The 25,078-nt window shown below is 39.7% G+C and overlaps 2 protein-coding genes across 2 annotated transcripts in view; both read right to left on the reverse strand.

Moving 5' to 3' along the window:
• The window catches only part of LOC135235092 (Fc receptor-like protein 3), a 28,201-nt gene extending 5,803 nt beyond the window's left edge, over positions 1-22,398 (reverse strand). Inside the window, exons 1-2 of the mRNA XM_064300287.1 lie at positions 22,270-22,398; positions 21,490-21,525 (exon numbers count right to left, since the gene is read on the reverse strand). Of these exons, the coding sequence (XP_064156357.1) occupies positions 21,490-21,525; positions 22,270-22,300 (67 nt within the window). The 5' untranslated portion in view covers positions 22,301-22,398. The remainder of the gene's footprint in view (positions 1-21,489; positions 21,526-22,269) is intronic.
• Positions 17,630-19,797, reverse strand: LOC135235030 (killer cell immunoglobulin-like receptor 2DL5B). Its single transcript, XM_064300227.1, has 4 exons — positions 19,749-19,797; positions 19,222-19,558; positions 18,741-18,751; positions 17,630-17,940 (listed from the first exon to the last, which is right to left on the reverse strand). The coding sequence occupies exons 1-4, from the start codon at positions 19,795-19,797 to the stop codon at positions 17,630-17,632; spliced, it is 708 nt and encodes a 235-aa protein (XP_064156297.1).
• Positions 22,399-25,078: the final 2,680 nt, after the last annotated feature.

A 25,078-nucleotide genomic window follows, 5' to 3' on the forward strand; every position in this document is an offset into this window, starting at 1 on the left:
TTTAACCACACGTGAATTGTTAAATTGTGGAGTACAGAGACAAGTTAAGAAAAAAATGTCTTTGTTATAGATCATTATGGAGCTTATATATATATATATGTATGTATAGCTAGAGTAGAGACTCATATTAAACAGATACCAGTAAAACCGTATTGTACCCTAAAGGCAAGGTGATATGTGTGCTTCCAAATAGAAAGACGCTACATTGACAAAATATCAAAGGCAATAATAAAAAAAACCTACATATAATATTACAGGCATTTAGCAGATGCTATTATCCAGAGCAACGTACACAGCTTTTCTGTATACGGTAGCATTTACATCCAGTTATACAGCTGGATATACACTGAAGCAATGGAGGTTAAGTACTTTGCTCAAGGGCACAACGGCAGTGTCCTACCCAAGAATCAAACCTGTGACATTCAGGTTGGAAGACCAGTTCCTTACCCGTTACCCTTTACCTTTGTTTTATTTTATTTTTGCATTGCCTTCATTATTTTTAAATAGAACACATGAGCACATCCTCAAAGCGGGCTTTTTACTCCCTTTCTTTTGTGTGTTACAATTTGCCACTACTGTTTAGTTTTCTGTGTTGGTACTTTTCTGTTATAGGTTGCAGGTGGTCAGGCAGTTTTCTTGCTTAAGGCATTTTTAGATGGTTAGGCCAGAAAGTCAACTGTGGTTTCTTTTAGATTAGAGTAGCCTAGCTCTGGTCTGTTTTCTGCTTGAACCATCCTGTTCAGCCTACATTACATTACATTATATTACATTATAGGCATTTAGCTGACGCTCTTATCCAGAGCGACTTACAACAGTGTAACCAAACTCAGGATCAAGTCCACTTGAGTCCATTGAACAACATGCAGATAAAAAGCCTTTACTATGATGCATACATTAAGGAGAAACAAGATAGTCTGAACCAAAAATTTTTTTTTTTTTTTTTTTCTTTTTTTTTTTTTAATAGTTATGGGAGGGGGTTTAGGGAAGAGGAGAGAGGTACACAGAGAAGAGGTGCGTCTTGAGTTTCCGTTTGAAGGTGCTCAGACACTCTGCTGTTCTGACCTCCACTGGAAGATCGTTCCACCATCGTGGGGCCAGAACTGCAAAGAGTCGAGACCTTGTTGCTGTTCGTGTTGGGGGAGGAATCAGCCGCCCTGTAGTAGCCGATCGGAGCGATCTGGCCGGCTTGTAGGGTCTGATCATCTTCTGCAGATAACCAGGAGCTGACCCCTTGACTGCTTGGAAAGCAAGCACCAGTGTCTTAAACCGGATGCGAGCTTGCACTGGTAGCCAGTGGAGGGAGATGAGGAGGGGAGTGACGTGGGAGTCACGAGGGAGTTGTAAACCAGACGTGCTGCTGCATTCTGGATGAGCTGAAGGGGTCTGGTGGCTGATGCTGGGAGGCCAGCCAGGAGGGAGTTGCAGTAGTCCAGACGTGACAGTATCATGGCCTGGACCAGGAGCTGTGTGGAATAATTGGTGAGGAGTGGTCTTATTCTGCGGATATTGTACAGGATGAACCTGCACGACCGGGTGGTTGCCGCGATATTCTCAGAGAGTGACAGCCTGTTGTCCAGCACAACTCCAAGATTTCGGGCACTCTGTGAAGGGTGTAGGGGAGTGTCTCCTAAAGAAATGGGCAGATGAGAAGTGGGAGAGGTAAGAGAAGGAATATGGAGAAGTTCCGTTTTGCTTGTGTTGAGCTTGAGCTGGTGTTTGGTCATCCAGCTCTGGATGTCACTCAGGCAGGCGGATATGCGATCGGAGACCTGAGTGTCTGTGGGAGAGAAAGAGTAGAAAAGTTGAATATCATCTGCATAGAGATGATATGACATGCCATGGGCGGCAATAACAGGGCCAAGGGACCGAGTATACAGAGAAAAGAGGAGGGGACCAAGGACAGAGCCCTGAGGGACCCCAGTTGTGAGGGGACGAGGAGCTGATATTGCACCGGCCCAGGCAACCTGGAAGGAGCGGCCGGAGAGATAGGACGCAATCCAGTTGAGGGCTGGTCCGCAAATTCCCAATTCTGTCAGGGAAGACAGAAGTGTAGGATGGTCAACGGTACATATGGTACTGTGTTCTGTTTTCTTGTCTCATTGTTTGTAATAAATCTTCTATTTTTGTATATAGATTTTGACTCCTTGTTTAGTTTGTTATGTTGTAGTCCTTGGTTATTGGAACTTCGGTTGGACGTAACAGTGTCCTGTCAGGTAATCGATCCAGGGACCTTTAGGTTACAAGACCAGCTTCTTACCCATTGTACTACTCTGCTGCCCCAATTATTTTCAGGAGCCATCTTGATTGCTCTGCTCTTAATAGTCATTCCGAGACCACGCATTCAAACATGTCCTCTCCTCAAGGATACGTATGCCAATTCACTGCTTCTTTTCACATCGCAGTGCATGAGCTGGGCTTGCACTGGTATGAGCTGGAAGAAGAAGCTTCTTGTTCAGCTTGTGTTTTTGTGGGTGTGTGTGTGTGTGTGTGCATGTATGTGCTTGTGTGTGTGTGTGTGTGTGTGTGTGTGTGCACGCATGTGCTTGTGTGTGTGTATGTGTGGGTGTGTGTGTGTGAGAGAGAAACAGACAGTTAAACACTTTAATGTCATATATTTTTATATGTAGTTCAAGGTGACTGTTCAACAATAACTGACACAAAAGTCATGTCAAACACTGTTAGCACTCAGCACCGTTATTACACACTGCAAACTTGGGGACGGTTAGGGACCGTTCTCACGGCTCTCTTTCCGAAGTGGTTGCTCAGGTAACGTGTTAATTTATTTTTATGGTGACACTATCAGTGAGATACACCAGCAGCAGATCTCAAAAACGGCAGCGGTGAAACGATTAAAGGCCGTGTGGTCGGGCACTGTCGCATAAAACAACCAAGCGGCAAACGTGTGCAGAGTGACAGAGGATATGGTTTTTTTTTTTGTTCATTTTTTTTCAAAATTCTCCATCACAAGCGTTTACTTTTCGCCCAATACCTTATAATAGAGGCAGTTGCAATTACCACAGCGTAAGCAATGCACTTATCTGGTGTCTAAAGCAAGAATGAAGCCTCATGACATATTTCTGTGCTTTCCAGTTTGTAAGTAAACTTTTTTTTTTACTGTTGCACTGCTGTCTCTTTTTCCATTTGATGTTTGTAACTGATTTGATGTTTGTCTATTGTCTTGTGCAACTTCATAACTTTGTGTTTTATGTCAGGTCCCCCTTGCAAAAGAGATTTCAATCTCAAAGGGTTTTTCCTGGTTAAATAAAGAAATCTACATTTCATGTGAATATGCAGAAGTTGTGAAATAAATGAAAGAATACATGTATGGTTAAAACTGACTAAAGTGACATTATTATGATTTAATATATTATGCCTTGAATCTTACTGATCATGATATGATAGGTCATGCAGTGTTTCCATATACATATGTACTGTAGTCCTGCTGTGTATTATTGTGATTACATGTGATTGTCTGTGAATCCGACTGAATGCTCAGTCTTCACAATTAACTTTATGAAAACTTGTAACATGTATTTTCAAACGTATGACTGTCTCTTGTGTCTGAACAATCATATTTCAATAATTGCTGAACTGGTCTGAGCTTATTAAGTTACTATACTGCATGAAAGATGGAGTGAGCAAAAATTATACATTATCAAGAACACTTAGCTACTCAAAAATGGAACAAAATTATATAGCATTGTTTAATGAAAATCTGTCCAAAGAAAAGGATTGGTGTTTTCAATGTGAAAATAGACTCTCAGAAGAAAGGGTTCAAAAAGGCTCTTCTGTGTCTCCATGGAGGGACCCTGACTAGTTCAAGAGTTCATTGTCAGGCAAAATGGTTGAATCTGGGAGCTTTCACTTTTTTCACACCGACCATAAAGGGTTCCATAAGAACTAAAAATGGTTCCCCTATTAAGAGAAGCCAAACAACCATTTTTACTGAGTGTAATAAAATAATTTTATACTAACGTTCATTCACACTGGATCAGACATTAACTTTCCTTTCTCCCTGTTTCAGATGCAACAGCACTGGTGTTTTTTGGTGTTCAGAAAGGTATAGATATTAAATTCCTAAGATCTATGTTTTGACATAATTACCACGCATTTGTTTTGTGGAACACGCACAGCAATTATAAACCAGAATTCATGAAGATCAACTTTCCAAAACCCATTCTTTCTGACAGACTCAAAGTTTGTTGTTGCAATATATATAATGCAAAAACAAATGAGAAAATATTTAGGTTACATTTAGGAAAAATGTACATTTAGAAAATGTCACAGTTAATTTTAATTTAATTTAGTAGAAAGTAGAAAGCATACAGTATGTTCATTGATACTATGTATTAAACTCTGCATTGTAAAACTGTTTGATTCTGTTTTTTATAACTGTTTCAGCTGCACAGTCAAGTCCTGCTGTTCGTCTGACTGCTAATCCTCCATGGCCAGATGTGTTCCCAGGAAATACAATTACTCTCAACTGTCAGGTTATTGAATCTGAGGGATGGACATTTGTGTGGACCAGCCGCAGACAGGGGGGTCTAACACAGCTTCCAGCCTCCAGTAGTAACGGCTCTGTGTCTGTGTTGGTCCTGAGTGCTGTGGAAGAGAGACAGAGCGGAATGTATCAGTGTGAAGCTGTAAAAGGAAATGAGCAAGCTTTCAGTAACATCCATACCATAACAGTCTCTGGTGAGTAGTGTAATTGAAAATGACTCCCCTCAAATAGTGGTTCTTTTTTTGCTTCAACAAATGATAAGAAATAAAACGTTTGAACAACATCTCTTCAATGATCTCCATTTCAGCTGATCATCCTCAGGCTGTCATAGTCACAGATCCCCCAGTCAGAGTGATGTTCACAGGAGAAGCTGTTAGCTTAGCTTGTGACATCAGGAAACGGTCTGGCTGGAGATTTTCATGGAGCAGAAACACCCAGGGAAGATTAGAGAGCCTCTATGCCCGCAGTACTGAAAGCCAACAAAAGCACATCCTTCACTCTGTAAGAGAGTCAGACAGTGGAGAGTACCTGTGTCAGGGTAAACAAGGACAAAACCCTGTGATACAGTCTTTCCCAGGATCACTTGCGTTAAATGTGTCTGGTGAGTTTGGGAGGTTTTCTTCAGTCCTTACCCATATGATCTGGAATGTGATGAAGACTGTCAATGTTTATGAATGCTAAGAAATGAGACTGAGCACATGCTTTACCTTTATCAGGTAAAAAGCCAAGGCCTGTTATTACCCAGAATCCCCCCAGTGGAGAAATTAACACAGGAGAGAGAGTCACCCTGAGCTGTGGGTTTGGGGGAGATCCTGCCAGCTGGAAGTATCTCTGGTACAAAGACACACTGAGACACACTGTGCCCAACATTGACAGCAGCAGGACTGATGGGTCCAGTTTCACCATCAGCTCTGCTGCTCTGGCCCACAGTGGAGAGTACTGCTGTAGAGCTGCAAGAGGAAGAAAACCTTTTTACTCAGACCACAGTGATACTCTGACTTTAAGAATATCTGGTGAGAATAATTATAATGGTAGAATGTGCCTTTGGCTTTTTTATGTGCTTCAATACAAATGTGAAGAGAATGTTTCATGATACTTTCAGTTTATAATTGTATTGATTTACAGTATTACCTCAAACACATCTGACCGTGCAGTCTGGATGGACAGAGGTCTTCACCAAATCTTTGAAAGCAGGTGTCTTGTGAAACCTTCCATTTACAGCAATAAACTTTCTTTTAAACTTTCAGCTCTCCCACAAGCTCAGCTGACCGTGCAGTCTGGATGGACAGACGTCTTCCCCACTGAAACAGTTACTCTGAGGTGTGTAATTCAGGGCAGCTCTGCAGAGTGGAAGTATAAATGGTACAGAGATGGACGTGAGCTTCCTGTAGACAAGGCTGACTCCAGCAGTGTAAATGGAGACACATACACAATCCTCTCTGCTGATCAGTCACATGCTGGACTGTACACCTGCAGAGGAGAACTCACAAGGAGAGCATCTGTACACTCTCTGATTGGCAGCTCTGCTACTTTGAGTGTTCGAGGTAATTATGATTTATTTTGCATGTCCACAGTAAACTGATACATTTCAACTGCAAACTCTTTGCCACTATTTACAATTTTGTGTTTGCCAGGCTTGCACTGCCTTACATTAACCGAGTAAATACTGTTCCCTTGACTGAGATTTTGAACAAAACCATTTGGCAGTTATTGGTGCCATAATTGATTTAAGAGGAGTGAGAGAGAGCTGCCAATCAGCTGCCTCTCATGCACAATGGGAATATAATGAACAGGGATAAATATGCAAATGAAATTACCTTATAACACTGAAATATGCAAATTAATTCATGATGTCATATAACTACTTTCTGTGATAAATCTAAAGTTGTTATTTTTTATGAGAACGTGCTGGAACCACAGAATCACAGCCTTACCCCTCACTACAGGGCTGTGTGGTGCCAGATGATAGGATGAATAAATTGCTGCTTATTACCGTTTTTACCCAGTAACACAATTTAGAGCACAATTGTGTTGTCAGGCCTGTTGAGTTATTAGCCCTGAAACAAAATTGGTGAGTAATTTTATAAAAAATAATTAAAACAACCTAATACAGTATTAGGCATACAATTCCTAGATAATTGTTCCATTCATGAGTTCACTCGCAAGCTCCTATTGGTTATAAAGCCTGCCCGATTACTCACTTTGATGTCAAACAGCAACATGGTTCTGACATATTATAACTGGAGTACAGCACACTACATACACCTATTAAGAAGGCAATGAATTTCATCAGCTGTCCACCAATGTGAAGAGGAATTCCCTTTTTTTTATATGTGCCACGATAGGGAGAGAGACCTGTCACTCCAACTACAGTAACTTTCTGCTATTAACCATGCAATATAAGGCCTAGCGGATTATAGATTCAATGACCTACATCTGTTTTCCCATGTAACACGTTGAGTTGGATGATACGCAATGTATGATCTTGCAGCTCTGCCTCAGGCGGTAGTGACCCTGGATGAAGGATGGATGGGGGTCTTCATCACTAAAGGCACTCTAGCAATGAGGTGTGAGCTTCAGGGCTTTACTTCTGCTGACTGGAACTACACGTGGTACAGAAATGGAACACAGATCTCACTAAACCACACTGGAGAGAGGCACACAGTGGGATTCTGGGATAGCTCCTCTGATGGTGAATATAGATGTAGTGGGAACAGGACAGACAGACCGTACTACTCCCTCATCAGTGAAGGCTTCATGCCAAGCAATATCAGTAAGTTCAATTTATGATTGAGACCACAGACAAGTGAACTGTTAAATCCATTTACATATCCATTGTACCCTTGTGTATCATACATTGTCACTTATTTCTATTGTAAGTTGAGCTGTGTTTTTGATTTATGATGTAAAATAGAAAGATGCAATGTAATTTAAATGTATTATATTGTATAAAAAATTTTTTTATGTTTAATCCCATTCTGAATCTGAATAATGGTGTAAATTTACAACTAAGACAGACAGAAAAAATAGGACATATACAATACCCTGCAAAATTATTCATTCAGGAGGAGCAAAGGCAGCATGCTGAAAAATGAATTGTATTATTTTATACTAATGCAATATAATTGTCCCAGTATAATTGTCCCAGATCGTTATTGGGATTGTTTATTTCATACAGCCTTTGCTCATTTTTATTAGGGATGTGAACTGTTTAGGATGGCACTGTATGTAAAGGCATGATGCTGAAGTTGCAGCATGACCATAAATTTGCATTACAGGTGGGTCATTTCAATAAGGCAGGACAAAATGACAGAACCCTGACCACAGTTTCATAAAGAGCATTAAATGCAGAGATTCATATGATACAGTTGTTATTTTTTCAGAAACCTGGATATCTCAGTTGTAGCTGAAGGCTGGTTAGCCAATAATAATTTTGCTGGCTTTTGTGTCATATAGATGCACATAATAATTTACTGAGAAATAGGCTCAAATTAGAACAAAAGTATCTGGACACTGCTTGGTCTGGGGCTGTTTTTCGTGATTTGGCCTCGGCCCCTTAGTTCCAGTGAAGGTAAATTTTGATACAATGTCATTCTAGGTGATTTTGTACTTCCAACTTTGGGGAAACAGTTTGAGGAAGGCCCTTTCCTGTTTCACCATGACAATTCCCATGGGCAAACAGCGAGGTCCATATAGAAATGGTTTTGTTGAGATTAGTGTAACTTAACTCGTCTGCATAGAGCCCTGATCTCAACCCCATCCAACACCTTTGGGATCAATTGGAAAGCCAACTGTGAGCTAGGCCTAATCGCCCAATCAGTGCGTGATCTCACTCATGCTCTTCTGGCTGAATGGAAGCAAGTCCCTGCAGCAATGCTCCTACATCTAATATGAAACCTTCCCAGAAGAGTGGAAGTTTTTATAGAAGCAAAGGGTGAACCAACTTCATATTAATGCCCATAATATTAGATGAGATGTTGACTGTCAGGTGTCCACATACTTTTGTCTATATGGTGTATATAATAATAATAATAATAATAATGTATTTATATAACACTTTTCATACATAAAATGCAGCTCAAAGTGCTTCACATAAAATGAGAAAAAAACAAAATAAATAAAATAAATAATAATAATAATAATAATAATAATAAAGGATAATAATAAAATAATAATAATGTAATATAATAAAAGAAGAACACAAATAAGATAGTGAGGTAATTAAAAGCATACTAAATATATATAATAGAGTAACAAAATAGTTTTAAGATTGTATTTTATTAGCATTACAGAAATGTACATGAAATGCTTGTTCGAGCAGACTGAAATATGTTGCCAAATTCTGAAATGCATGTAGTTTATATTCCCACAGCCTGTTTCAACCCTTGACTTTTTTTTTTTTTGCTCCCTCAGTTTACCGCGCTGTGGAGAATGTGGTTCGGATCTGTGTGGGCGTGGCAGTCCTCCTCTTTCTGTCAATCATTGTGAATCCAGCCTTCTGGAGATGGGTATCACGCCGGAAAGTGGTACACAGTGGGGAGGAACTGGCTGAACAAACTGACCATACCTGACCACACAGCGTGGCATGAGTTTATTTTCATTATTGCTTTGCTAAATATTACATGACATATTGTATCATTTATTGAAGTAGACTTGCTAAAATATATATAAAAATGTGCATCTTATGGGCTTGAAGGCTTCATGTAATATCTGGAAAAACGTGGCTTTGAAATACAGGAGTTTTTGCATAGATATGCCATTAGGGAAAGTTCTCTCTCACACAGTCCTGTTCATTGCATTAGTTCTAATCAGTGTAAAATTTAAATGTCAGCAATAGTATGGAAACTCATTTTAGAGAAGAGATAATAATATATCTGGCATTTTCCACCTGCATACTGTTCTTTGTGTAGGGTAGGGTAGTACATGGGTAGGTAACTGGCCTTGTAACCTAAAGGTTACAGGTTTGATTCCCAGATGGGACACTGCCATTGTGTCCTTGAGCGAGGTACTTAACCTGCATTGCTCCAGTACATATCCAACTGTATAAATGGATGCAATGTAAATTGTGTAAAAGAAGCTCTAGATCAGAGTGTCTGCTAAATGGCTGTAATGTAAATTGGGGAACTTGCCTTACCTTTGCAAAAACGTTTTTTTCATATTGTATAAACACACATTGGACTTTCAAACCCAGCTCAACAACAAATGAACACTGTTATTTTTACCGTGGCACAATCAGTGAGATACACCAGCAGCAGATCTCAAAAACGGCAGTGGTGAATCGATTAAAGGCCGTGTGGTCGGGCACTGTCGCATAAAAGCAACGGAGCGGCAAACGTGTGCAGAGTGACAGAGGATATGGTTTTTTATTTTGTTGGTTTTTTTTTTTTTTTCAAAATCTTCCATCACATGCATACTACTTTTCGCCTAATACCTAATAATAGAGGCAGCTGCGATGACCACAGCATTGGCAATGCACTTATCTGATGTCTAAAGCAAGAATGAAGCCTCATGACACATTTCTGTGCTTTCCAGTTTGTAAGTAATCTTTTCGTTTACTGTCGCACTGCTGTCTCTTTCTCCATTTGATGTTTGTAACTGATTTGTTGTTTATCTACTGTCTTGTGTAACTTCATAACTTTGTGTTTTATGTCAGGTCCCCCTTGCATAAGAGATTTCAATGGGGTTTTTCTTGGTTAAATAAAGAAATCTACATTTCATGTGAATATGTAGACGTGGTGAAATAAATGAAAGAATACATGTATGGTTAAGACTGACTAAAGTTACATTACTATGATTTTATATATTATGCCTTGACTCTTACTGATCATGATATAATAGGGCGAACAATGGTGTAACTTCATCACTCACTCAGTCACTCACTCAGGCACAGACATCCGCATTTGTAGGGCTGGCCCCCCTGTTGCGGTCCAGCCAATAAATGAAAGAATACATCAGTGCTGGCTGGTGACTCAAAACATTGGGGAGGACAGGAAGAAAACCAACCCATGGCGTCATGTTATTTTACACTAGTTGGCTACTTATCTCTACTTTCTTATGTTCAAGTTATGTTATGTTATTATGTTCAAATGTAGCAATAATCCAACTAGCAACCTCATGCAAACTTACTATATTTGTGCTGAATTGTGGAAATGAGACCTAAATGCGAAACGTCCACCGGGGCAGGAAACTAACTTCTTCGTCCGCCGTCCTCAGTGGCTGACCCACTGCAGAATCCCCCAGCAAGTTTCCCCTTCATACCAGACAGTTTAGAATAGGGCAGGACCTCCGAGTGATGGGTTGGTTCCCTGCCAAAGTGGCCGGTACAGTGGACCCACTCACCAGCCACAGATGAACCGCACCGGCATTTGGCTGGTGGCTGGTGTTGCAGTAATTCCCCACTCTTCTGTCCAGCTCTAAAGTTGTCCCTCTACCCTGGTCCTGGAAGGCTGCTGGGTGAGCAGATTCTCACTGTTACCCAGCACTCCATTGATAAATCAGAGCAGTTGGTTGCTGTTCTCTCACTTCACCGTGTTTAATGGGTCTGAAATTATTGCAGATTTTTTTTTTCAGGCTTCCTTCGCCCAGTTTGGAATAGCCAGTCGTGTTTGCGCCACAAACCTCACGCGTTTGGGAAAGTGCAGATAAGCGTGGTGATAAGTGGACCGGCAGCATGTTTGGCTATGACTCTGTCGTCCCTGAGGTCATTTTACTCTGGTTTCCATGTCTTTTCTCTTCCCCTTTCATACGGTGCGACTACTGATGTGTGTGAGAACAAGCTCAATAGGGGTGCTCCTGTGTGAAACACGTTATGATTTTTCATATGTTCATAATTGATGCTACATCCTCCAGATGGGGAAGGGCAAATTAAATGGTATGGTAAGAATGTCCAAATGCAGATCCCACATGAATAACCACATATTCCAGACTAGAAGGATGCAGGCTTTTATAATGAGACCAGTCTGTCTTATACGCAGTGTACACCCTGCAAGTAGGGCCCCAACTCCCTCAAAAAGGGCCTCGCCTTCATCCAAAGGGCCCCAACTCCCTCAAAAAGGGCCTCGCCTTCATCCAAAGGGCCCCAACTCCCTCAAAAAGGGCCTCGCCTTCATCCAAAGGGCCCCAACTCCCTCAAAAAGGGCCTCGCCTTCATCCAAAGGGCCCCAACTCCCTCAAAAAGGGCCTCGCCTTCATCCAAAGGGCCCCAACTCCCTCAAAAAGGGCCTCGCCTTCATCCAAAGGGCCTGCAGTTCTTGTCTTATGGTGATTAGATGGAATTATTAGTTATAATCAGGGAATTACGGCAACAGGCAGGCCGTCACCCAATCATTGCCCTGATGCACGCATGAAGATAAATGGAAACGTAAAGGTGGGATAGCAACCAAACGAAATGACGAATCGGGTGATGAGATTAAAGATGAGAAAACATCAGGACGAGGGGGGTAACGTATAAAAAGTGCTGTGTGATCTACACGGTTAAATCAAAGCTGAGAATAAGCACTTTAACCACGTGAATTGTTTGATTACGAATCTAAACTTGTGGAATGTTGCTTTACAGTCATTTAACAGACAACTTTTGACATTGCATTTTTTTTACATTGCATCCATTTATATAGCTGAATATATACTGAAGGAATGCAGGTTATACTGAAGAGCAAGTACCCTGTAATGGCAATGTCCTACCTGGGAATCAAACCTGTGACCTTTCGGTTGCAAGACCAGTTCCCTACTGATTATACTACACCACCGTCTTTCGATTGCAAGACCAGTTCCCTACCCATTATACTACAACACCATCTTTCGATTGCAAGACCAGTTCCCTACCCATTATACTACACCACTGTCTTTCGATTGCAAGACCAGTTCCCTACCCAATATGCTACACCACTGTCTTTCAATTGCAAGACCAGTTCCCTACTCATTATATCAAAAAGGGCTGTAATTCCTGCCCTAATCACCCAATATGGATGTAAATGCCTTCAAATAAACACAATCTGCACTTTATCATCATATTTACATATTTTTATTGTGCTGGAGTTCAGAGACAAAATGACAAAAAGTGTGCCACTGTCCCAATGCTATTTCATTTAACCGTATCTCTAAATACATGAAAAGAATACTAGTTAGCAAATGCTAACTCTTAAACATTGACAGAATTACAGAATTACAAAAGGTTTGATTACTTTAAATTAGGGGTTCTCAGCACAGGTCCTGTTGATGAACAGGGTGCATCCAGGGCCGAATTAAGATGACATGGGCCTCGGGACTAGGACAACCTTTACTACTGCCTGGGTGACCCTGTGCATTAATCCAGGCCTGGGTCTGCCACTGTCTGTTTTCAGGAGCCAACTTAGATTCAAGTAACCACATGAGTTGGATTAACTGTAGTTAACTACTTTAACTGACCAATTAAGCACTGGGTAATGAAATGAAAAGGGGGATTCAGTATAGCCCCACAGGACCTGGGTTGAGAACTCCTGGATAAGAAGCATATTAAATTATTTAATGCATTTTCATCAAGTTTCATCAACTTCAACAACAATTTTCCACAACACAGGACCTATGAGTTCTGCAGGGTCATATTTTACAGGATTACTGTGGAAACTATAAAAACAGCAGGAAATGAATAGGGTGGTTCAACTGCATATTATTTAATGTGAAACATAGTGACCTTAAAATACATATGATATGAAAAAATATAGTAGGATATAGTGACATGTACCTATAGCGAGAATATATTCCCTCACATATGAAGGTAAGACTGAGTGTATATGGATCCCTGTGTCCAATTATGCAGTAGGACCTGCAATGCAAGGATTATGCAAATAATTTTTTGAATGCATGATCAAAACATAATATCAATAACTGTTGCACTTAAACTTATACAATATTAACAACAAACCTGCAACAAAAAAAAAAATCTTTAAACAAGTCACTCACTGAGAGTGATGATGAAAAATCACTTAGAGTTAATTATAAACTTACCTTGGTTTAATGGTTTTAACTGAACGGCTGAATAGAAACTGTGCTTCCCAACTGCTTCAGAACCTGTTGTCAATAAAGCAGAGGGGTTAGAGGAAGAACCTACTGAGTTTGAGCTCCACAGAGCATGTGATGTTTAAATGGACGCAACGTCTGAGAGTTTCTGAAAGTATCGTGGCTTTTTAGTTTAGTGCCAAAGTACTTGTCGATCACAGGTTTCTGTCCTGACCTTCTGTTTCTGTGGCAGGGTCTATTTCCTCATACACAGCATTGGCTGTTAATCCATGATCTGGAGAAGAGAGCAGAGAAAGGTGAAGATTCAACTCACACGTGGCACACAGTGTGAGCGGACGAGAACTCAGAAAGACCGGTCCTCACCTGCACTGATGTAGTCTGCATTTACCCTGGAGTAAAACTCGCCCCCATCCGGCTGATTTTTAATTCGGCCTGTTCACAAACATAAACAATGGCAAACATGCAATAACACAGAGAATTGTCAACATAGAATAAGTGGAAATAAACCATATAAAAATGTACAAATAAAGCAGTAAATTAATAAAGAAATATAGATGTATGTGCAATTTGCTATTATATATTTTTCTTAATTTATTTTTTAATTTATTTTCACTATGAGTGTGTGAGTGTACAAGTGGTGTGTGCGCCCTCTGATGGACTAGCGACCAGTCCAGGGTGAATTCCTACTTCTCGTCCAATGCATGCTGGGATAGGCTCCAGCACCCCCCACGACACGGACCAGGAATTTGCGGTTAGACAAGTTAGATAGTGGATGGATGAGTTTATTTTCATGTTTATTTATTATTTTATTTCCATATATTATATTTCTCTATTTATTTTCATATTTTTTGGAATAATGTATTCATCTATGTCCCACATTTCTTTCAGTATTTAAGAAACTGACTTCTCCATTAAAGTACTTCCTCACATTGAGAAATGTTGTCTGTTGTTCTGAACACAGACAGTACAGACAGCAAGGGCAGAACTTCAGACTTGGTGGGCGGACCAAGGCAAGTTAATTGTCAGATTGTGTTCATCAAGAAAAGCAGAAATAAATAGGGAAATAGATAAGAAAATAAATGAATAAATAATTGAAAATCTGAAAAATTACTCAAAATTAAAGAAAAATATAATTTTATAAATTGCGCATACATGTACATTACTATATTATTTTCCAGATTTATTTAAGTATTTTTAGACTATTTTTTTATTCATTTTTTTCCACATTTATTGATTTATCCTTAATTTATTTATCATTGTGGCACTCTCTGTGTTCCATACTACTCACCTGGATCAATGAATACATAAATAGAGGAATTAAATGAATACAATAATATAATGGTCAAGACACTATAACAATTAAATTTAATTCCATGAGCACTTGTCTGTTTAATGGGTGATGTTAAACCTCTGAATTCACATGCTTTTATAATTTACTTGCAATGCTGATATTATTATTAGACAGCTTTTAAAGTGTAATGTATTAATAATAGCGTAATATATGGACGTGTTCAGTGAGTGCAACTACACACCTGATGTCCTGCATTTCTTAGAGCATTGAACTGCCAGCACCACCAGGGTTATGAAAATCACGGCCGAACCAGCAAGAGCCACAATAAAGTACAGCCCTGAAGTGGAGGTAGAAGAGGAAGGTTTCGTGAGATAAAATATAATCTTTCATAAGTATTGAAAACATTCAAACTATTCCAATTTCCATTTAAACAATTTCAATTTCATGGCAAATGTATTGTGCAATATATTTCTCTTAGGAAAAGTAATTTAGAATAATTTGCTTTGCTGCATTTGTCATATTGATAAACATCGCAAATATTGCAAATTTGTGTATTTACATACAGTGCCATCCAAATTTGTTCACACACCCCTGATGAAGTTGAGAAATGCTGCATAAACAATGCAGATAATGCGCTATACTGTGTGCTCAATAAATGGTAGAATTATACAATTTTATAATAATAGAATTGCCCAGAGAAAAACACCCGGTTGGCAGGAGGACCGGCTTCAAGCTCAGACCAAAAGTTCAGAAGGACCTGGAAAAATTCAATAGTCAGTGACCCTTCCCATGTGGTCCCCAATCTCATGAAACGCTATGTAAGACAACTCAGTGCAGAGCGGGTGCTGAGTATTGAGAATGGGTGTGAATATTGTGACACACATCTCTTACAGTCTTGATAAAATGATCAAATTTTGAGCATGTCTTCTTTGTTCATCTTTATCAAGCAAGGGCATGAATAATTTGAGGGCACTGTGTTTATTTTCCCTTTTTCATGTATGCCTTGATTGTAGATATATATATATAGTCATTCAGATTGGGAATGAACACAAAAAATACACAGTTTAACACATTTTATATCTTAAATGAAGAAGTCAACTAATATTAGAAAATAAAAAGTGAGGATCTACACAAGGGTACAATGGATTTAACCCCTCACTTGTCTGTGGTCTCAATTATAAATTGCTTTATAACTTACTGATATGGCTCGGCATGAAGCCTTCACTGATGAGGGAGTAGTACGGTCTGTCTGTCCTGTTCCCACTACATCTATATTCTCCATCAGAGGAGCTATCCCAGAATCCCACTGTGTGCCTCTCTCCAGTGTGGTTTAGTGAGATCTGTGTTCCGTCTCTGTACCACGTGTAGTTCCAGTCAGCAGAAGTAAAGCCCTGAAGCTCACACCTCATTGCTAGAGTGCCTTTAGTGATGAAGACCCCCATCCATCCTTCATCCAGGGTCACTACTGCCTGAGGCAAAGCTGCAAGATCATACATTGCTTATCATCCAACTCAACGTGTTATACGGGGGGGAAAAGATACAGGACATGGAATCTATAATCCACTAGGCCTTACATTGCATGATTAATAGCAGAAAGTTACTGTAGTTGGAGTGAATGGTCTCTCTCCCTATCGTGGCACATGATAGCAAAAAAAGGGAATTCCTCTTCACATTGGTGGACAGCCAATTGGTGGACAGCCAATTCATTGCCTTCTTAATAGGTGTATGTAGTGTGCTGTTCTCCAGTTATAATATATCAGAACCATGTTGCTGTTTGACATCAAAGTGAGTAATCGGGCAGGCTTTATAACCAATAGGAGCTTGCGAGTGAACTCATGAATGGAACAATTACCCAGGAATTGTATGCCTAATAATGTATTAGGTTGTTTTAATTATTTTTATAAAATTACTCACCCATTTTGTTTCAGGACTAATAACTCAACAGGCCTGACAACACAATCGTGCTCTAAATTGTGTTACCGGGTAAAAACGGTAATAAGCAGCAATTTATTCATCCTATCAACTGGCACCACACAGCCCTGCAGTGAGGGGTAAGGCTGTGATTCTGTGAGTCCAGCACGTTCTCATAAAAAATAACGACTGGGCTTCAGATTTATCACAGAAAGTAGTTATATGACATCATGAATTAATCTGCATATTTCAGTGTCTTAAGTGCATTAATTTGCATATTTATCCCTGCTCATTATATTCCCATTGTGCATGAGAGGCAGCTGATTGGCAGCTCTCTCTCACTCCTCTTAACTCAATTATGGCACCAATAACTGCCAAATGGTTTTTTTCAAAATCTCAGTCAAGGGAACAGTATTTACTGGGTTAATGTAAGGCAGTGCAAGCCAGACACACACAAAATTTAAATAGTGGCAAAGAGTTTGCAGTTGAAATGTATCAGTTTACTGTGGACATGCAAAATAAATCATATTTACCTCGTACAGTCAATGTAGAAGAGCTGCCAATCAGAGAGTGTACAGATGCTCTCCTTGTAAGTTCTCCTCTGCAGGTGTACAGTCCAGCGTGTGACTGATCAGCAGAGAGGATTGTGTATGTGTCTCCATTCACACTGCTCGAGTTAGCCTTGTCTACAGGAAGCTCCTGTCCATCTCTGTACCATTTATACTTCCACTCTGCAGAGCTGCCCTGAATTACACACCTCAGAGTCACTGTTTCATTGGGGAAGACCTCTGTCCATCCAGACTGTACGATCAGATATGTTTGAGGTAATACTGTAAATCAATACAATTTTAATTATGAACTGAAAATATCATAAAACACTCGTGTTTTATTAAATTGTTAAAGCACATGAATCAAATCCATATTCTACTATTTTAATCATCCTCACCAGATATTTCTAAAGTCAGAGGATCACTGAAGTCTGAGTAAAAAGGTTTTCTTCCTCTTGCAGCTATGCAGCGGTACTCTCCACTGTGGGCCAGAGCAGCAGAGCTGATGGTGAAACTGGACACATCAGTCCTGCTGCTGTCAGTGTTGGGCACAGTGTGTCTCAGTGTGTCTTTGTACCAGAGATACTCCCAGCCTGCAGGATCTCCCCCAAACCCACAGCTCAGGGTGACTCTCTCTCCTGTGTACATTGCTCTACTGGGGGCATTCTGGGTAATAACAGGTTTTGGTTTTCCTCCTGATGAAGGTAAGGTATGTGCTCAGTGTCATTTAGCATTAATATATACATTCTCCATCACATACAAGACCATATGTAGGGCCACCAGTATGTCTCCACCATGTGGCCTGCAGGGATTTAAACTTGTAATTCACTGCTTATCCTCCAGGGGTCCCCATAGGCACTCAACAGCATAGTCAAGTAACTGTTCAGACAACTGAATTTCTAATTCAGCCATTTATAAAACTTTAGTTGATCTAATTAATTAGGTAATGGATGAGTTGATCTAATATTGTGACAGTCAGGCAGGAAGGTGAACATGGATTTATTTTAAACTGCTATGAAAAGTATAGCTTTGAGCCAGTGGTCCACCCTTCTGGACCTGGAGAGCCACAGGGTTTGCTGGCTTACATTGTTATTCAGCACTTGAGTAGCACAGCAATTGATCAGTTAAAGCAGTAGATTAAACGGTTAACTCAGGTTACCTGCTTACTTTGGTCTCAATTGGTTGCTGATCTTAAACAAAAAACAAAAACCAGCACACTCTGTGGCTGTCCAAGACCAGGATTGAGCATCGCTTACGTAAAAAGCAAAACGCATCCATATGAAGTAGGGGTGTCCAATCTAATCCGAAAATGGCCAGTAAGGGTTCAGGTTTTTGTTTTTGCCCAACTCTATGACACCAGATTCTACTTAAGGTCTTGACTGAAGACTAGGATTAGTCCCATAGTTGGATCATGAGCATATATGTTTTATTTAACTTTTTTCTCTAAGTCAAACATTGTAACTGCTCTCATTTTTACTGTGGCTTCTAACAATACCTATCATGCCCCTGTACAACATATAGAAATACTGAAACATGTCTATTTTAGCAAATAATCAAATTAAATTTAACACGTGAGTGTCGCATGTAAACACTTCAGTCAACCATCATTTGTGCTTAATTAGTGGCAATTAAATTATCAACTAAGATGTCTGAGGGGGCGTAACAAAGACGTTATAATGACCTCTAGGTGGTGGAGGACTGAAGTACAATGTGAGAAAACGGGTAGACAAACTGGTGTCCCTAATCATATGATTAAATAATGAAGCAATTGTCACAAACCCATCAGACACATTTTACATAAATTTTCCATGGAATGACTGGATAATGGTATTCTGACACCTGTACTCCAAACTGGTAACTCACAGTAATTCAGAACAAGACACGTCAGATCATAATATTATACAAAAGCATATTTTTGGTCCAAATAACATAGTAAAATTGTTTTTTTCTCAGTTTTGTCTGGAAAGAAATAACACATGACATACAAATTGTTGAGAGAAAATAAAGCATATTTACCTCGTACACTCAATGTAGCAGAGCTGCTAACCAGAGAGTGTACAGATGCTCTCCTTGTATGTGCTCCTCTGCAGGTGTACAGTCCAGCATGTGACTGATCAGCAGAGAGGATTGTGTATGTGTCTCCATTTACACTGCTGGAGTCAGCTTTGTCTACAGGAAGCTCCCGTCCATCTCTGTACCATTTATACATCCACTCTGTAGAGCTGCCCTGAATTACACACCTCAGAGTCACTGTTTCAGTGGGGAAGATGTCTGTCCATCCAGACTGAACAGTCAGCTGAGCTTGTGGGAGAGCTGAAAGTTTAAAAGAGGGTTTATTGCTGTAAATGGAAGGCTTCACAAGACACCTGCTTTCAAAGATGCATTCTGCTCTTTCAATGGTTTTGAAAATAAATCATAATTACCTCGAACACTCAAATTAGCAGAGCTGCCAATCAGAGAGTGTACAGATGCTGTCCTTGTAAGTTCTCCTCTGCAGGTGTACAGTCCAGCATGCGACTGATCAGCAGAGAGGATTGTGTATGTGTCTCCATTTACACTGCTGGAGTCAGCTTTGTCTACAGGAAGCTCCTGTCCATATCTGTACCATTTATACTTCCACTCTGTAGCGCTGCCCAGAATTTCACACCTCAGAGTCACTGTCTCATTGCGGAAGACCTCGGTCCATCCAGACTGCACAGTCAGATGTGCTTGAGGTAATACTGTAAATCAATACTATTTTTAATTATAAACTGAAAGTATCGTGAAACGCTCCTCATAATTTTAGTAAATAATTAATAAATAAATCAAAGCCATATTCGACTAGTGTAATAAACTATTGTAATAATTCTCACCAGATATTTCTAAAGTCAGAGGATCACTGTAGTCTGAGTAAAAAGGTTCTCTTCCTCTTGCAGCTATACAGCGGTACTCTCCACTGTGGGCCAGAGCAGCAGAGCTGATGGTGAAACTAGACCCATCAGTCCTGCTGCTGCCAGTGTTGGGCACAGTGTGTCTCTGTGTGTCTTTGTACCAGAGATACTTCCAGCCAGCAGGATCTCCCCCAAACCCACAGCTCAGGGTGACTCTCTCTCCTGTGTAAATTTCTCCACTGGGGGCATTCTGTGTAATAACAGGCATTGGCTTTTCCCCTGATAAAGGTAAAGCATGTGCTCAGTCTCATTTCTTAGCATTCATAAACATTAACAGTCTTCATCACATAGAAGATCATATTCTGTAAAGACTGAAGAAAACCTCCAAAACTCACCAGACACATTCAACACAAGTGTTCCTGGGAAAGACTGGATAACTGGGTTTTGTCCTCGTTCACCCTGACACAGGTACTCTCCACTGTCTGACTCTCTTACAGACAGCAGGATGTGCTTTTGTTGGCTTTCAGTACTGCGGGCATAGAGGCCCTCTAATCTTCCCTGGGTGTTTCTGCTCCATGAATATCTCCAGCCAGACCCTTTCCTGATTTCACAAGCTAAGCTAACAGTTTCTCCTGTGAATATCACTGAGGCTGGGGGATCTGTGACTATGACAGCCTGAGGACGATCAGCTGAAATGGAGATCATTGAAGAGATGTTGTTCAAACGTTTTATTTCTTATCATTTGTTGAAGCACAAAAAGAACCACTATTTGAGGGGAGTCATTTTAATTTACACTACTCACCAGAGACTGTTATGTTATGGATGTTACTGAAAGCTTGCTCATTTCCTTTTACAGCTTTACACTGATACATTCCACTCTGTCTCTCTTTCACATCACTCAGGCCCAAAACGGACACAGAGCCGTTACTACTGGAGGCTGGAAGCTGTATTAGACCCCCCTGTCTGCGGCTGGTCCACACAAATGTCCATCCCTCAGATTCAATAACCTGACAGGTGAGAGTAATTGTATTTCCTGGGAACACATCTGGCCATGGAGGATTAGCAGTCAGACGAACAGCAGGACTTGACTGTGCAGCTGAAACAGTAATAAAAAACAGAATCAAACAGTTTTACAATGCAAAGTTTGGGTTGATACATTGTATCAATGAAAAATATGCGTTCAGCTCTTAAATTTAAATTTAAATGGACTACATTACATTTCCGAAATGTAAATTTTCCCTATATTCTCCCTTTGGAGAGTTGTCATGATCTTTATAAATTCTGGTTTATAATTGCTGTGCGTGTTCCGCAAATCAAATGCATGGTTATTATGTCCCTGTCAAAATATAGATCTTAGGAACTTAATATCTATACCTTTGTGTTCACCAAAAACCACCAATGCTGTGGCATCTGAAACAGGGAGAAAGAAAAGTAAATTGCAATGTCTGATCCAGTGTGAATGAATGTTAATATAAAATGATTTTATTACACGCTCAGTAAAAACGGTTCTTTGGCTTGTCTTCATAGGGGAACCATTGTTAGTTTTTATGGAACCCTCTATGGTTGGTGTGAAAAATGTGAAGATTCAACCATTTTGCCTGACAAAGAACCCTTGAACTAGTCAGGGTCCCTCCATGGAGACACAGAAGAGCCTTTTTGAACCCTTTTTTCTGAGAGTGTATTTTCACATTGAAAACACCAATCCTTTTTTTTTTTTTTTGCAATGCTATATAATGTTGTCCAATTTTTCAGTAGCTAAATGTTCTTGATAGTGTGAAATTTTCACTCACTCCATTTTTCATGCAGTATGCTAACTTGCTAAGCTCACACAGTTCAGCGATTATTGAAGTGTGATTGTTCAGACACAAGAGACAGTCATACGTTTGAAAGTATGTGTTGCATGTTTTCATAAAGTTAATTGTGAAGAACTGTGCCTCTTTCACAATATTGTTCAGTCCAATTTACAGATTAGCAGTCACAATAATACACAGCAACACTTCTGTCCATAACAGGAATTATAAATTTATTCAGATTTTCCACAACATAGCTGTTTATGACTCACATACTATACATATTATGCATTGTAATCATCATTCATATATGTTACCAGATAATTATTGCTTGAAATTTCATTATTAAAATTCTTCTACTTACAAAGCAGAAAGAACATGGTGTCCGGCTTCATCCTGATTACTAATACTGTGCAAATGCCCCACTAGAAATCACGAGGACGTTTTCGTTCACCTCAGTTCCCACAACGCTTTTCAAAGAGGAAATGCAACAGGCACAGCAGTGACACAGCTGAAACAAATGCAGTGCTTGCATGTAGTTATGGTCTCTTCGGGTCCCTTAGAAAATGCAGAAATTCATTTAAAATTGGTGCGATATATAGCCGAACATTGCATGCATATTCTCCCTACCAAAACAGTTGCCCTCTTAGGAAGAAAGGTAGAAAAGATAGGTAGATAGGTAGAAAGATTATTGTTGATTGCTCCAGTGTTTAGTTTGAAAACAGTTGGGGGGGGGGGGGGGGGGTATGGGTTGTGCCTCTTTGATTGCAGCTCCCAGGCTCTGGAAATATAATATTTTGAATATTGAAACAATTCTGTAACTGTCCTTTTTTGAAATGTAAAAATAGTTTTTTTATAAACTCACTTTAAATGCCTTTTTATTCTTAGTTCATTTTTTCCCTTTTGCCTTTAGAAATGGATTTATTTGCCCTGATGTTTTTGTTCATTATTGTAAACTGAAATTGTAAGCATTTTGTGCCCCAGTTGGACATACAAATACAAATAGCATGCAAAAAGCAGCATAGGCAATGAGCAGCATTGGAGAGGTCTGTAGGTTTAAAAAGGTGCTCCATTTGTGAGGTCTGTATGTGATATGTTGAGTATGAGAACATGTAGTGATGTGTGTACAGTATGTGATATGTTGAGTATGAGAACATGTAGTGATGTGTGTACAGTATGTGATATGTTGAGTATGAGAACATGTAGTGATGTGTGTATGTGATTGGCTGAGTATGAGAACATGTGGTTACTGAGGCTGACCATTGGTTGACTGCAGTAAGACTGTTTAAGAATGCAAAGAGTTCCATCGTGGCCATGTGTCAAATCAATCAATGCGTCAATCAGTTTTGTGGGTGTGTTGATTTCTTAGAAAATGAAGAACCAAGCTGCTCCTTTTTTTATTCTAAGCAGTGTGAAAGTGAAATTTTATTTCCTATGACTACAAAAAATCATTTTTCTATTTTAGTTTTAATTCTTTACATTACATTACATTACATTTACTTGGCAGACGCTTTTATCCAAAGCGACGTACAAAAAGTGCAATTCTGAGATGAATAATCCTCAACACTTGAAACTTTAATCTTTAAATTGTAGTTATTCATTTCACCTTTCTGTAAATGGTACAATGTACACGTTTTAAGACCAAATGTTGGGTACAGTTGCTGAGTATGAGAGCATGTAGTTACTGAGGCCGACCAATGATCAGCTGCAGCAAGAATTTTCTGACTGAACGTCACTCATGTCACTGCCTCTTTAAGAATACCAACAGTAACGCAGGGACCATGTGTCAAATCAATCAATGCGTCAATCGATTTTGTGGGGGTGTTGAATTTTTGGAAAATGAAGAACCAAGCTGCTCTTTTTTCATTCAGAGCAGCGTGAAAGTGAAATTTTCATTTTCAATTCAACATTTTATTATGGCATGATCATTTCTAAGACTACAAAGAAAATGTCTTTTTTTCTGTTTCAGTTTCAATTCTGAGCTAAATAATCATCCACAATTGAAACATTCATTTTCAAATTACTACTAATTTGTTTCTCTTATAAGTTATGAAAGTGTAGTGCGATACTTGTACTTTATCACAATATCCAAGTACATATATATGTTAAAAATACAGTTAATATAACTAAAGTATGAAAGTTGTTGACTCCTCATAGTTGGCGGATTGAATAACCAAGGTCAAGGTTCAAACTAGCAACCGTGGGGCTTACACTGCAAGTGTGCGAGAGATTTTACCAGCTAAAACAGTGGGAAGCATGCAATGAAGTAAATGCTATTTGTCAAAAAAAACATCAATTCTCATTAAATGAACAGGCAATGTACTGGAACTGTGGGATCAGGAAGAGCCCTGTGACAGCCACATCAGTTTCACTTCTACAGCCATCAAAGGCGTTGTCTTACTGTGGTGAGGTGACCTTTCAGCAGAGAAAAGCCACAGGATACAGAATCCATGCTGCATGTGAAAACTTGAGTCAGGAACAGTGTATTTGTAGGCAATGCACTTGTTCCAAAATCTCAATTTCAAACACATTTCAACTGCTTGTGGCTGAAGATGGTGACACATAATATACAAGCCTCATAATGGCTTCCTTCACTTTCACTGGCACCACTACATGGTACTCATGTTGACAAACACCAATAACAGACTCCAAAGGCATTCCAAAGGGTAGAATCAATACTAGAGTGAGCACCATAATTCATTGGACAGTGACACATTATTTTGTTAATTTGTTTCTGTACTGTAGCACTTTGATTGAGAGGATACAATGATAATGAGGTTGGAGTGCAGACTGTCAGCTTTAATTTGAGGGTATTTTCATCCATATCGGCTGAACCATTTTGAAATTATAGAACCTTTTGTACATAGTCCCCCCCCATTTTCGGGCATCAAATATTGGACAGTTTAACATAAAGTAGAAAAAAGTAATCTTTTAATATTTGGTCGCATATCCTTTGCATGCAATGACTGCTTGAAGTCTGCGACGCATAGACATAACCAGATACTGGGTATCTTCCCCGGTGATGCCCTGCCAGGCCAGTACTGTAGCCACCATCAGTCCCTGTTTGTTTGGGGACTTTTTGCCCTTTGTCTCCCCTCGCATTAAAATGCATTTCAATTTGGTTCAGATCCGGGGAGACTTGACCAGTCAGGAGTTTCCCTTTTGGCGTCAAA

The sequence above is a fragment of the Anguilla rostrata genome, chromosome 11 (assembly GCF_018555375.3).
Source record: "Anguilla rostrata isolate EN2019 chromosome 11, ASM1855537v3, whole genome shotgun sequence".
NCBI lineage: Eukaryota > Metazoa > Chordata > Actinopteri > Anguilliformes > Anguillidae > Anguilla > Anguilla rostrata.